Source organism: Bos javanicus, chromosome 1, assembly GCF_032452875.1.
Source record: "Bos javanicus breed banteng chromosome 1, ARS-OSU_banteng_1.0, whole genome shotgun sequence".
Classification (NCBI taxonomy): Eukaryota; Metazoa; Chordata; class Mammalia; order Artiodactyla; family Bovidae; genus Bos; species Bos javanicus.
In genome coordinates, this window is record NC_083868.1 from 71,864,444 (window position 1) to 71,879,251 (window position 14,808).

Here is a 14,808-nt window from a genome sequence, read left to right on the forward strand (position 1 = left end):
CTGGTTGGATCTCCTTGCAGTCCAAGGGGCTCTCTCAAAGTCTTCTCCAACACCACAGTTCAAAAGCATCAATTCTTCTGTGCTCAGCTTTCTTTATAGTCCAACTCTCACATCCATACATGACCACTGGAAAACCACAGCCTTGACTAGACAGACCTAGCTCTGACTATATGGACCTTTGTTGGCAAAGTGATGTCTCTGCTTTTTAATATGCTGTCTAGAACTGCCAACTTGTCTTCCAAGGAGCAAGCACCTTTTAATTTCATGGCTGTAGCCACCATCTGCAGGGATTTTGGAGGCCAAGAAAATAAAAGTTTGTCAGTGTTTCCATTGTTTCCCCATCTATTTGCCATTAAATGATAAAATCAGATGCCATGAACTTAGTTTTTTAAATGTTTAAGTTTCAGCCAACTTTTTCACACTCCTCTTTCACCTTCATCAAGGCTCTGCAGTTCCTCTTCACTTTCTGCCATAAAGGTGGTGTCATCTCAATATCTGAGGTTATTGGTATTTCTCCTGGCAATCTTGATTCCACCTTGTGCTTCATCCAGCCCAGCATTTCATGTGATGTACTCTGTACATAAGTTAAATAAGCAAGGTGACAATATATAGCCTTGAGGTACTCCTTTCCCAGATTGAAACCAGTCTGTTGTTTCATATCCAGTTCTAACTGTTGCTTCTTACCTTCATACAGCTTTCTCAGGAGGCAGGTAAGGTGGTCTGTTATTCCCATCTCTTTTAAGAATTTTCCACAATTTGTTGTGATCCACACAGTCAAAGGCTTTAATGTAGTCAATGAAGCAAAAGTATATATTTTTCTGGAATTCTCTTGCTCTTTCGATGATCCAACGGATGCTAGCCATTTGATCTCTGGTTCCTCTGCCTTTTCTAAATCCAGCCTGAACATCTGGAAGTTCACTATTCACGCACTGTTGAAGACAGCATGGAGAATTAGGACTACTTTGCTAGCATGTGAGATGAGTGCAACTGTGTGGTAGTTTGAACATTCTTTGGCATCGCCTTTCTTTGGGACTGGAATGAAAACTGACTTTTTGCAGTCCTGGCCACTGCTGAGTTTTCCAAATTGGTTGGCATATTGAGTGCAGCACTTTCACAGCATCATCTTTTAGGATTTGAAATAGCTCAACTGGAATTCCATCACTTCCACTAGCTTTGTTCATAGTGATGCTTCCTAAGGCCCACCTGACCTCACACTCCAGGATGTTTGGCTCTAGTTGAGTGATCACACCATCATGGTTATCTGGGTCATTAAGATCTTTTTTCCATAGTACTTCTAGATATTCTTGCCACCTGTTCTTAATATCATCTGCTTCCATTAGATCCATTATATTTCTCTCCTTTATTGTGCCCATCTTTGCATGAAATGTTCCCTTGGTATCTCTGATTTTCTTTTTTTTTTTTAATGCTGCAAAAAGCTTTGTTTCCATTTGGTCCAAGGCTTGAGAGAGGGCTCCAGGGTGTTAAAAAGCTGCCTCGTGGCTGCAGAGAGGAGCTTCAGGCAGCCCTGATGTTAGGTGGGTTCTTCAAAGGCCACTGGTCTCCAGAAGCTCCTAGTTGTGCTTGAGGGTGAGCCTTTCGAAGAGATACTCGCCCAACCCAGCCTGGGGACCAGCCAGGCTGGGGACCAACCAGCCTGCGGAGGTTGGTCAGGTGGTCACCCATCTTCTTGATGAGTTTCACTTCCTCATCTAGGAAGTGGTTCTCCAGGAAGTCACAGATGTGGGGGTCTCCACAGACAGAAGCCAGGCCATGCAGATTCAACAGGGCTTGATTCAGGTTCTTCTCTATGAGAAGGGCGGCTTCCACAGCATCCTGGGTTTTACCCCACTCATCTTGAGATGGCTTCTGCACGTTCAGGAAGAGGGCACAGCCGCCACGCTGGTTTTGCAGTTTGAAGAGACGCTCCGTGCCCTTGCGCTTCTCCTTGGCCAATTCATGAAAAAAGTGACCCACACCCTCCAGGGCCACATCGTCATGGTCGAAATAGGAGCCCAGAGAGAGGTAGGTGTAGGAGGCCCACAGTTGCATGTTAACCAGGCGGTTGACGGTGGCCTCCACCTCGGCAGAATAATTCTGACGAATCTGGGAGCTCATGATTGGTCGGTAATAATAAGGAGTTAAAAAACGGCAGCTGGTCCTGGTGATCGCACAGAGCTGAGGGGCTGACTCCAGAGGTTGCGACTGGAAAAAAGGTTGGAGGGGTGGCTGGAGGCTGGAGCAAGGGGCGTCCCTGGATCTGTTCCATCCAACAAGATCCACGGGGCCGCTGAGCACACTTTCTCTCTGATTTTCTTGACGAGATCTCTAGTCTTTCCCATTCTATTGTTTTCCTCTATTTCTTTGCATTGTTCAGTTCAGTTCAGTCACTCAGTAGTGCTCGACTCTCGGCAACCCCATGGACTGCAGCATGCCAGGTCTCCCTGTCCATCACCAACTCCTGGAGTTTACTCAAACTCATGTCCAGTGAGTCAGTGATGCCATCCAACCATCTGATCCTCTGTCATCCCCTTCTCCTCCTACCTGCAATCTTTCCCAACATCAGGGTCTTTTCAATTGAGTCAGTTCTTTGCATCAGATGGCCAAAGTATTGGAGTTTCAGCTTCAACATCAGTCCTTCCAGTGAATATTCAGGACTGATTTCCTTTAGAATGAACTGATTTGATTTCCTTGCAGTCCAAGGGACTCTCAAGAGTCTTCAACACCACAGTTCAAAAGCATCAATTCTTTGGCGCTCAGCTTTCTTTATACTCCAACTCTCACATCCATACCCGACTACTGGAAAAACCACAGCTTTGACTAGATGGACCTTTGTTGGCATTGTTCACTTAGGAAGGCTTTTTTAAATCTCTGCTTGATATTGTTTGGAACTCTGCATTCAGATGGATGTATCTTTCCTTTTCTCCTTTGCTTTTCGCTTCTCTTCTTTTCTCATCTATTTGTAAGACCTCCTCAAACAACCATTTTGCCTTTTTGCATTTCTTTTTCTTGGGGGTAGGGGGAAAATGCAAAATGGAATATTTCTCAGCCACAAAAACACCACATTTGAGTCAGTTCTAATGAGGTGGATAAACCTAGAGCCTATTATACAGAGTGAAGTAAGATAGAAAGAGAAAGACAAATATCATATATTAACACACATATATATGAAATCTAGGAAGATGGTACTGATGAAGCTATTTTCAGGACAGAAATGGGACAGAGACATAAAGAACAGACAATAGTACCCAGAGCAGGTGAAAGACAGGGTGGGTGGGATGAATGGACAGAGTAGCATGGAAGCACATACATTATAATATGCAAAATAGCCAGTGGGAATTTGCTGTATAATGCCAGGAGCTCAAACAGGTACTCTGTGACAACTTAGAGGTATGGCACCTGGGAGGGAGGTTCAAGAGGGAGGGGACATGTGTATACCAAGGGCGGATTTATGTTGATGTATGGCAGAAACCAAGACAATACTGTAAAGCAATTATCTACCAATTAGGGTGATCCCATGGACTGTGGGAGAAGGCAATGGCACTCCACTCCAGTACTCTTGCCTGGAGAATCCCACGGATGGAGGAGCCTGGTAGGCTGCAGTCCATGGGGTTGCTGAGGGTCGGACACGACTGAGTGACTTCACTTTCACTTTTCACTTTGATGCATTGGAGAAGGAAATGGCAACCCACTCCAGTGTTCTTGCCTGGAGAATCCCAGGGACGGGGGAGCCTGGTGGGCTGCCGTCTATTGGGTCGCACAGAGTCGGACACGACTGAAGTGACTCAGCAGCAGCAGCATGGACTGTAGCCTACCAGGCTCTTCCATCCATGGAATTTTCCAGGCAAGAGTACTGGAGTGGGTTGCCATTTCCTTTTCCAACTGGAATGGTTAGCCATTCCCTTTTCCAGGGGATCTTCCTGACCCAGGGATAAAACCCACATCTGCAGATTCTTTACCATCTGAGCCACCAGAAAACCCCTGTGTAAGAAAGCTACCAAAGTAAAATTAAATGAATTTTCCTAATTTTTACTCTTTACGGTTTTACAGAAAATACAAAGGAATAGTTAGGAATTATTTCAACAAATTTCTTCATGTCTGCTCATTACCAGAACCAGGAAGACCTCTAGAATTTTTGCTTAATATCTTAGTATTTAGGAAAAGAACAGGATTTCAGAGAGATAATCAAACCCAATGCCAATGAAATTATAGTATCAATTAATACTTAAAACTGAGTTTAATACATCATACTTGATTGTACAAGAGTGAAAGCTTTCTTTCACCCAAGGATCAGGAACAAAATAAGAATGTTAGCTCTTGCAATTTCTATGAAACATTTTAATGGAGGTTTTAGCCATGGCAATTAGGCACGGAAAATAAATAAAAGGCATCTTTATTGAAAAGAAATAAGTGAAAATATTTGTTTGTATATTACATGACCTTATGTAGGAAATCCAAAGGAATCTACAATAAGAACAAAAATCAGAACTAATTTGAGTTCAGTCACACTGCAGGATAGATTAATACCCCCAAATCCATTATATTCCTAAACACTAGCAATGAAAAATCCATACATAAAATTAAGAAAACAATTTAATTTATAATATCATTAAAAGAATACTTAGGAATAAATTTAATTTAAAAAGTGTAAGACAAATTCACTGAAAATTTAAAACACTGTTAACAAAATTGAAGATGTAAAGGAATGGATAGACAATATGTTCAAGGACTAAGAGACATAATACTAATAAAATGACAATAATTCCCAGATACCGTATGCAATGTCTGTTGCTGTTGTTTAGTCATTAAGTCCAACTATCTGTGACCTCATGGACTGTAGCCCACCAGGCTCCTCTGTTCATGGGATTTCCCAGTAAAGAATACTAGAGTGGGTTGCCATTTCTCTCTCCAAGGGATCTTCCCAAGCCACGGATTAAACCCACACCTCCTGCATTGGCAGGTGGACTCTGGGTGGATTCTTTACCGCTCATCCACTGGGGATGCCCATGCCAGTGCAGCACTATTCACGATGGCCAAAAGGTGGAAATGACCCAAGAGCCCATCAAGAGAAGGATGAATAAACAAAATGTAGTACATACATATAATGAAAAATATTTCGACCATAAAAACGAATGAAGTTCTAACACATGCTACAACACAGATGAACCTTCACCATACTACTCCTAGTAAAAGCCAGACACAAAAAAACAATTTACTGTATGATTCCTTTTAAAAAAATTTTTATTGGAGTATAGTTGATTTACAATGTTGTGTTGGTTTCAGGTGTACATGTATGATTCTATTTATATGAACAGTCCAGAAAAGAGAAAGCCATAATGACAGAAAGTAGATTAGTGATTGTCAGGGGCTGAGGTAAGGGCAAAATAGGGAGTGACTACTAATGGGTAGAGGGTTTCCTTACAAGGTGATAAAAATGTTACGGAAATTTGAAAGTGGTGGTGATGGCACAATGCTGTGAATAAACTAAACCATTGAATTGTACACTTTAAAAGGGTGGATTTTGTGGTATGTAAATTTCTCATCATAAAAAAAAATTTTAAGGTGAAAAAGCTGATAAAGAATTGAGATATAAATTCAAGTTGAAACAATGAATTAATATATTTTATGGTAACAAACATTATGCTAACAAAGGATCAAAAAATTTATTAACACACCATGCTAGTGACAGTATGGGGTAAAAACAATACTTTTTGATGAATCATAATGCTACTACTACTATTAAGTCACTTCAGGTGTGTCCAACTCTGTGCGATACCATAGACAGCAGCCCACTAGGCTCCCCTGTCCCTGGGATTCTCCAGGCAAGAACACTGGAGTGGGTTGCCATTTCCTTCTCCAATGCATGAAAGTGAAAAGTGAAAGTGAAGCCGCTCAGTCGTATCCGACCCTTCGTGACCCCATGGACTGCAGCCTACCAGGCTCTTCTGTCCATGGGATTTTTTTCAGGCAAGAGTACTGGAATGGGGTGCCATTGCCTTCTCTGAATCATAATGCTAGAAAGTAAAATTTGGCAATAATGATCAAATCTAAAAACTGACACACCCTTTGAGCAACCTATGTATACAAATATATTCAGATTATATAATTGCATATATACACAAAACATCTATACAAAAATTATCAATGGGGCATTGATTTTTGTATGGGAAAAGTTTGAAAACACATATATCCTTATTTATGCACAAAATATTTATACAAGGATATACATATATATACATGTTCTTTTAATATATATCCTACACACATACACACGCACTCTAACATTTTATGCCTTAGGCAAGAGGAACTAGAAGACTAGGAGTAGGGGTGAAGAAAGATTCCCTTTTTATTGGATATACTGTGGTATATATTGAATTTTATACAATGTATATGCATTACCTGTTCAATTAACTATTTAATTTTAGGAAGCATTTTGACAGCAGCCAGGGGGGGAAAGTGTGATATATAATGCAACAGCTGCAAGTTTTCTTAATTTTATTCATCAACTCATAGCTACTATTTAATGATCAGAACTTAACAGAGGAATAACAAGTAAGTTTAAAAGCCATTCTGGAACATATTTTAAATTTCAGAATTAAACTAATTAGACACAAAGAATATTACTAAACATTTTACAGTGCTTTTCAAATATGATAAAGTAGAACAAAATCTTAAGAAAATGGAATTTATCTTATTGCCTTATGTAGAGAAAAGGGTTGCTGTATCAGGCCCAAGGCTGCTATGGCTAGCAGAGTCTTAGTAGGCATTTTAGAAATTGATTCTGGGAGCGTTCTCACCATTCCCTCACTGAAAGGGTTGTTTACTCTTGGCAAGACTTTGCAGAGACAATGAACTTTATGCTGAACACCTGTTTTCCTTCTGGGAGCTTGGAAATTTGGTATGTACTGGATAGAGGGTGTCTATGTGAACGACTACCAATAAATAACTGTGGTGAAGCCCAAATAATGGGCTTCCCTGGGCAGAAAAACTGAATACTTGTTGCTACATTTTCACTGCTAGGTGAAAACAGTGCTCTGTGGACCCCTCTGGGGAGGAAGATAGTACAAGGAAATCTAAAGATGTATTCCTCTAGACAAACAGCCTTATAATCTGACTATGGATCCTGACTTTATTACATATAAATAAATCTTAGCCGTAGGTACAAGGTGCTGAGCCTTGTGAGTCTTTCTAGAGAATTTCTCAACATGGGTAGTGAATGGGTTTAGAGACTTCCAACATACTCTGCTTAACAGGAAAATTAATTTTTGAATAATGTGTCATAAAAACTAAGTTTGCTGTCTGTATGTTAATCCTGCTTTTAATTTGTTGACATCTCTAAAATGCATGTGTATTTATTTTCTTTGTTGATATAGTTTTGTTAGTTCTTACATAGTAACCTTCCAGTTCAAAGGGTTTTAAAATAAAAGTATTTACCAACTCTGCCCTTAAGCAAAACATAATTTAACAAATGAACAGGGATAAAATGTGAAGAACAAAAGTACAAACAAAATTCTTCTTAAGTATTCAATATCAGTGTGAAAGGTGACACTGACTGAAGAGTACTTTTGGTTTGTATAAAGTATTATTATTTAAAGTTTTCAAAAATCTCCCCAAATTTGCTATGCCCATATAAATATACACAGAATACAAAGCCAAATAAAATGTTTTAAAGTACAGATGAAAACTGACTACAGTTCAAAAATGAGAGAAAAAAGATTTTTATAATCTATTAAATTATGCACCATTTGATTTTTTTAAAATGCACAGGTGTAACTTCTACTTAAACATCTCCAAAGATACTTTAGGTGGGATGAAAAATGTTAAGATTCTGCTATTCTGGCTATTTATCTTTAGGAGAAAGAAGACTTTTTAACAAAAGTTTAGAGAGAAGGAGTAATCAATTTAAAGTTACAAAGTTATAACTGAGAACACATTCACTACAAACATAGTCACTCAATTAGACTTCAAAAATGACTCTCGGATTATATACCATTGTGTAAATGACCACTGGTGAGAGAGCCCATAGTGAAAGCTATTCATTTTAATTTAAAAATGAAATTTACTTCAACATTTCTGCTTTGTAAGTGCACGGGAAAAACAAAAAAACAAAAAGGATAGTATGTTTCATTTACTTTAACAATTACAGCTCAGTGACAGAACATCATAAGTAAAATGTATTAGAGAAAATAATGCTGTGATTTTGATATCTGTATCAAAGACTGAACAGGAAAAACTTGGTGATGAATGGAACTTACATAAGTTGATGTTTCCAAGCTGTCTGTGTTGACTAGTACTGGAGGAGGATTTGCCTTAAAGAAAGAATTGTAAACGTGTTAGGCTTAACAGGAAAATTGGCACATTACATACTAATGTTCACAAATATTAGAAGCATATGAAAGATTTGCTATTTCTTAAGTTATAATTTTATATGAAGTTTTCATATGTTAAACAATGTATCTAGTTTCCAGCACCAATGGAAAGAATTAGATATATAGGCAGCTATTACATTTGCTTTTGAGAAATGAATGATTATTTCTGCTACAACAGACACAATTTTGTTAAGATTTGCGAAGTTCACCAGTCTTCTAAAAAAATTCACAAATATTCTCTCATGTAACAAAAAACTCATCCCAAATTTCTTAGAAATCACTTCTTTTCTAGTCTCAAGGATCCCTTGAAGATTCCAACATTTCATCACCCAGAAAAAAAATTCTGTCCCATATTGAACTGTGTTTAAACATTGGGGGAAAGGAGCCATACAAAGAAATCCATCATAAACTTTAATTAGAAACACATTCAATGTAAAAGCCCTCAATTGTTATCGACTGCAATTACTGCTTTTCATCTGTTATTCTAGACCACTCACAGAACAATTAAGGGTCAACCACTCCCCCATCCCCCCAAAAACACAAGCAGAGTAACATAGATCTAATTAAGTTTAGGATGAAAAAAGCTTGGTTTTCTGATTAAGCTGGAAAGTGTTTGTTATGAAGGTGCAACAAAATTTTTAAAATAAAACACAATTATTACCAAATGAAAACCAGATCGAACATACTAGAAAACTGATGTGGCTCCTCTTAAAATTCTTTCTTTTGTATATTTTAAAATATATAATTACCAAGTCAAATGACATTTTCAGAGAATCAAAGAAATGACTATACTTTAAATAAATTTTAAGAGATATGCTTGCGTAAATAATTGTACTGGATGCATCTAAGCTACATGAAGCAGCAAGTTAAAAATGAGTGGGGACCAAGGATTACAGTAAAGCACAGGGAACTATGTTCAGCATATTAAAATAACCTAAAAATAACCTGGAAAATAATCTGAAGAAGATATATATACACATAACTAGATCACTTTGCTGTACATCTGAAACAATAAAAAACCCTGGAAAAAAAAAAACCAAACAAACAAAATGAGTAGGGAATACTGTATTAAATACAAACATAATACTAGCTACTTTATGTGCTGCTGCTGCTGCTGCTAAGTCGCTTCAGTCGTGTCTGACTCTGTGCAACCCCACAGACGGTGGCCCACCAGGCTCCCCCGTCCCTGGGATTCTCCAGGCAAAAACACTGGAGTGGGTTGCCATTTCCTTCTCCAATGCAGGAAAGAGAAAAGTGAAAGTGAAGTCACTCAGTCGTGTCCGACTCTTAGCAACCCCATGAACTGCAGCCTACCAGGCTCCTCCATCCATGGGATTCTCCAGGCAAGAACACTGGAGTGGGTTGCCATTTCCTTCTCCAATGCATGAAGTGTGCAGCCCTACCTTTAACAGTAATAGTCTATTTTCCAATGATTCAGTGAGAATCAAACCTAATACTATTTGTGAAATTGCTAAAAAATACTATTTGTGAGAGACATTTGAGATTTTATGAACATTAGGAATTAATTCATTTCCCAATGACTACTGGGGTCTCAAACTGATATTTTTAAATTAAAAAATTAATGGTACAACTTCACCTTACTTTGCTTAAGCAATTACAGAGGAAGGCAAGAAAGAACAAGGCTATTTAAACTTACAAAAGAAGCTATAGTCCTTAAAAATTATGGCAAGAAAACCATCTGGCTTCCTCTGCTCGTTTATTACCAAAAATATGGTGGAAAAAGTTTGCTTTTACAAAAATCTAACTTATACCAAAATTATCACAACCCTAGCTGCTCATGATCACCAACTCATCATCACTGTATATGTTACCTTTGGATTCTAGTTATATAAAAATCTGGTATTGAAATACATAAAAATTATATAAAGTGTTAAATTTCCTTCAAGATAGAATAATGACCATGAGAGATTAGGAGAAGGAGGGGTTATAGATCATATAAGCGCATGAATTGAGGACTGCTGTAGTTGGGTGATAAGTATACATGGGAGTTCACTGTACTACTCCCTTTCTATTTGAACAGTTTTGAATTTTTTCATAAACTACAGCAAAACAATTATATTGAGTCAAGTACTCAGCTTATAAGAGGTTAATAATGAAAGCAGTTGTAAAATACTATGGGTTAAAGCTGTTATTAATATATTAGCATTCATATCATAAAATTCAATTTTAAAGTTCAGTTCTGAAAAAAGAATACAGACTAGTAAAAATAATTTATAACTTCGGCTTAATGAATATGATTAGATAATTAATACATGTACAATCAGTTTATTTGTAGATGTATCTTAGAAGAATCTGAGTGAATGACCACACCTGAAGGGAAAGCATAGACTTGAAACTGAACAGAAACTCAAGTTGAGGATTAACAAGAATTTCATTCAAAACTGTCAGATTAAACAATTTGAAAAGACCTATCACAAAATGTAGTCTAAAATAAGAGCCTGTGTACATGCAGCTCAAGAGGCATGATCTGATGGCCTCAAGTTCAGCCACCAAAATAATGTTAAAAATATTTAAGACTGTGTTAGCAGGAAGAGAATTAAAACATTTACCTTAAAATACATTATACTTTTACTTACTAACTTGAGGATTTCTAAATTCTTATATTATAGAATACAGAAATGGTATCTGACAAAGTAGTAATCCATCCCTCTTAAACTTGGAGGTGGTGGGAATGAGGTAGCCCAATGGGCTTGGAGGGTACAACTCAGAAAAACACAATACCTTAACACCAAAGCCAGAACAAGTATTTAGATGGAAGAGATACAGAAACATTTGGCCGCAGAATTTGCTACTTTCAGATAGCTGAAATAAAGAGCACTAAAACAAAAAATACAGTAGCAAATTGGGCTAGTTTAAGACCTTGGTATCTGTAACTAGGATGAGAGATAGCAGAACAGATAACATGGAATTACCAGCTTTACTTAGGGAGGAAATCAAATAACAGCAACAAGACTTGAGGATAATCTATGTGAAAGTTACGTGTTGTTACTTTTTGATGACACATCAAAAAGCATGATTCTAGATCTCTCTCTACCTCACTCTACTGTTTAATGACTTTGAATATACAGGTAAATCACAAGTACTAATTATTGAAACTTATTTCTTCCATCTATAAAGAGATATGCCTTTAACCAAAAGGACTGTGTGACAACTCAGTTCAGTTCAGTTCAGTTCAGTCGCTCAGTCGTGTCCGACTCTTTGCAACCCCATGAATCGCAGCACACCAGGCCTCCCTGTCCATCACCAACTCCCAGAGTTCACTCAAACTCACGTCCATTGAGTCGGTGATGCCATCTAGCCATCTCACCCTCTGTCGTCCCCTTTTCCTCCTGCCCCCGATCCCTCGCAGCATCAGTCTTTTCCAATGGGTCAACTCTTCGCATGAGGTGGCCAAAGTATTGGAGTTTCAGTTTTAGCACCATTCCTTCCAAAGAACACCCAGGGCTGATCTCCTTTAGAACAGACTGGTTGGATCTCCTTGCAGTCCAAGGGACTCTCAAGAGTCTTCTCCAACACCACAGTTCAAAACCATCAATTCTTTGGCGCTCAGCTTTCTTCACAGTCCAACTCTCATATTCATACATGACCACTGGAAAAACCATAGCCTTGACTAGACGGACCTTTGTTGGCAAAGTAATGTCTCTGCTTTTCAATGTTATCTAGGTTGGTTATAACTTTCCTTCCAAGGAGTAAGCATCTTTTAATTTCATGGCTGCAGTCACCATCTGCAGTGATTTTGGAGCCCCCAGAAATACAGTCTGACGCTGTTTCCACTGTTTCCCCATCTATTTCCCATGAAGTGGTGGGACCGGATGCCATGATCTTCGTTTTCTGAATGTTGAGCTTTAAGCCCACTTTTTCACTCTCCACTTTCACTTTCATCAAGAGGCTTTTTAGTTACTCTTCACTTTCTGTCATAAGGGTGGTGTCATTTGCATATCTGAGGTTATTGATATTTCTCCCGGCAATCTTGATTCCAGCTTGTGTTTCTTCCAGTCCAGCGTTTCTCATGATGTACTCTGCATAGAAGTTAAATAAACAGGGTGACAATATACAGCCTTGACATACTCCTTTTCCTATTTGGAACCAGTCTGTTGTTCCATGTCCAGTTCTAACTGTTGCTTTCTGACCTGCACATAGGTTTCTCAAGAGGCAGGTCAGGTGGTCTGGTATTCCATCTCTTGAAGAATTTTCCAGAGTTTATTGTGATCCACACAGTAAAAGGCTTTGGCATAGTCAATAAAGCAGAAATAGGTGTCTTTCTGCAACTCTCTTGCTTTTTCCATGATCCAGCAGATGTTGGCAATTTGATCCCTGGTTCCTCTGCCTTTTCTAAAACCAGCTTGAACATCTGGAAGTTCATGGTTCACATATTGCTGAAGCCTGGCTTGGAGAATTTTGAGCATTACTTTAATAGAGTGTGAGATATTAAAAACAACAAAAAAACTGTTGTAAACCCCAGAAACCTATTGCTAATCCATTATACTTACTAATAGTATATACCACTGTATATGTCTCAACTTAGACAATAATAAAATCCTAAGATTCACTTAGAAATGGGGGGAGGGTGATAGGAAAGGGGCAGGATATACCAGAAACAGAAACTAACCAACCCCTAAAGAACATGACCCACGAATTAATAATAAGACTTAAGAAACACAGTTTTGATCATCCAACTTTTAGAATGTTATTTCATTAATAAAGGGCCTCATAAGTCTGCTGCTGTTAACATACTGCAGCATCCTAATCCAATTTCAGAGAACAATATTACATCTTAAAAATTTTGTGTTAAAATAATTCTAAGATTCAGTTATTCAAAAACAGGCCAAAATTAGTTTAGAAAATGCTTTTATGCTGTATACTGTATTTCTCCTCCTTAGCATTTGTCAAAGTTTCATTATATTATTGGTTTAATGTTGCTCTCTTTCTCTCCTACTAAATTATAAACAAGTATTTCTCCAATAAAGAACTCAAACCCCAGAGAGTAGTACATCTCGGATTCTAATTTGGCACACACAGCATTGAAAGTTCAACGCTATCACGTTAGTGACCACTATATATATATAAGTTAAAGTGACTGTAAAAACAAATAGGACGAATTCTGGAATGATGACAGAATAAAAAGTCCCACAAATTTGCTTCTCCACCTAGATGACGACTGTACTGGCAAAATGCAATTGCCAGTGTGATGTAAGTATTTTGGAATTCTGTAGTCTACTGAGGGCTTGCAACTTCCAGAAGTTATTAGATGTCAAACTGTGGTTAATTTAGTCAATTTCAATTCTCAGCAGTGTTGCAGCTATGCAATTCCCATTCTTCATAATTTGTTCCTGCAGCAGCTGGCACAAAGCCTGCACAAGCCAGGGCAGAGTAGGGAGGAAGGGGGCAGCCAAAAAGGACCCTGTTCTTCAAATATAGGGAATCTGTGTTCTGATTGCTGCCTCTGATCACAGAGGTTTCAAAGAGGCTGCTGCTGCTGCTGTTGCTACTGCTAAGTCGCGTCCGACTCTGTGCAACCCCATAGACGGCAGCCCACCAGGCTCCCCTGTCTCTGGGATTCTCCAGTCAAGAACACTGGAGTGGGTTGCCATTTCCTTCTCCAATGCATCAAAGTGAAAAGTCAAAGTGAAGTTGCTCAGTCGTGTCCAACTCTTAGCTACCTCATGGACAGTGGCCATTATTGCTGAGCCTCCCCCAAGTAATATAAATTCCTCCCCCTCTGGCTGAAGTGACTCCTAGATTTAAAGGGCAAGTGTCTCCTCCCATAATTTTCCCCTTTTGAGAATCAGACACTGACGATTAGAATATTCAAAAACAACCACATATATGAGGGAAATCACAAAGTCATTGTGCATACCTGGGGAAGGTGCAGGCATAGAAAAAAAATCAGAGAAGATTTTAAGGTTAACTCACAAGCTAATTTTTAGCACAAAGAGCCTACAGCAATCAAAAACCCCCAAACAAAAAAAACAGCAAACTTTAGAAAAGGGGAGAATGTGATTTCCAGAAAAATCATAAGATTCAAATGTCCAATTTCCAACAAAAAAATTCAAAAGGCATGCAAAGAAATAGGAACACATGTTCCATTCAAAGGAGGGAGAGTGAAGAAAAAAGAAACTGTCTCTGAAAAAAAGCTGGTGGCATATCTATTAGACAAATGATTTAAGGCAACCACTGTAATGATATCCAAAGAACTAAAGGACATGGTGCACAAAGTCAAGGAAAGAATGTATGAACAAAAGGGAGAAAGCAATAAAAGGCAGAAAACCTAAAGAGAAACCAAAAGGAAATTCTGAAGCTGAAAAGTAAAGTAATTGAAATGAAAAATTCACTAAAGTAGATGTGAGCAGGCAGAAGAATTAGGAAACCTGAAGACAGGATGATGTAAATTCTTAAGTCTGAGAACAGAAAGACTGAAGAA

The 14,808-nt window shown here is 38.4% G+C and overlaps 1 protein-coding gene and 1 pseudogene across 16 annotated transcripts in view; both read right to left on the bottom strand.

The window, feature by feature from the left end:
* Nucleotides 1–14,808, bottom strand: part of DLG1 (discs large MAGUK scaffold protein 1) — a 271,051-nt gene that overhangs the window by 119,077 nt on the left and 137,166 nt on the right. For all 16 annotated transcript variants that reach the window (XM_061411876.1, XM_061411915.1, XM_061411922.1 and 13 more), the window contains one exon: nucleotides 8,253–8,306. In XM_061411876.1, the coding sequence (XP_061267860.1) occupies nucleotides 8,253–8,306 (54 nt within the window). The remainder of the gene's footprint in view (nucleotides 1–8,252; nucleotides 8,307–14,808) is intronic.
* LOC133244628 (ferritin light chain-like) lies at nucleotides 1,406–3,563 on the bottom strand (annotated as a pseudogene).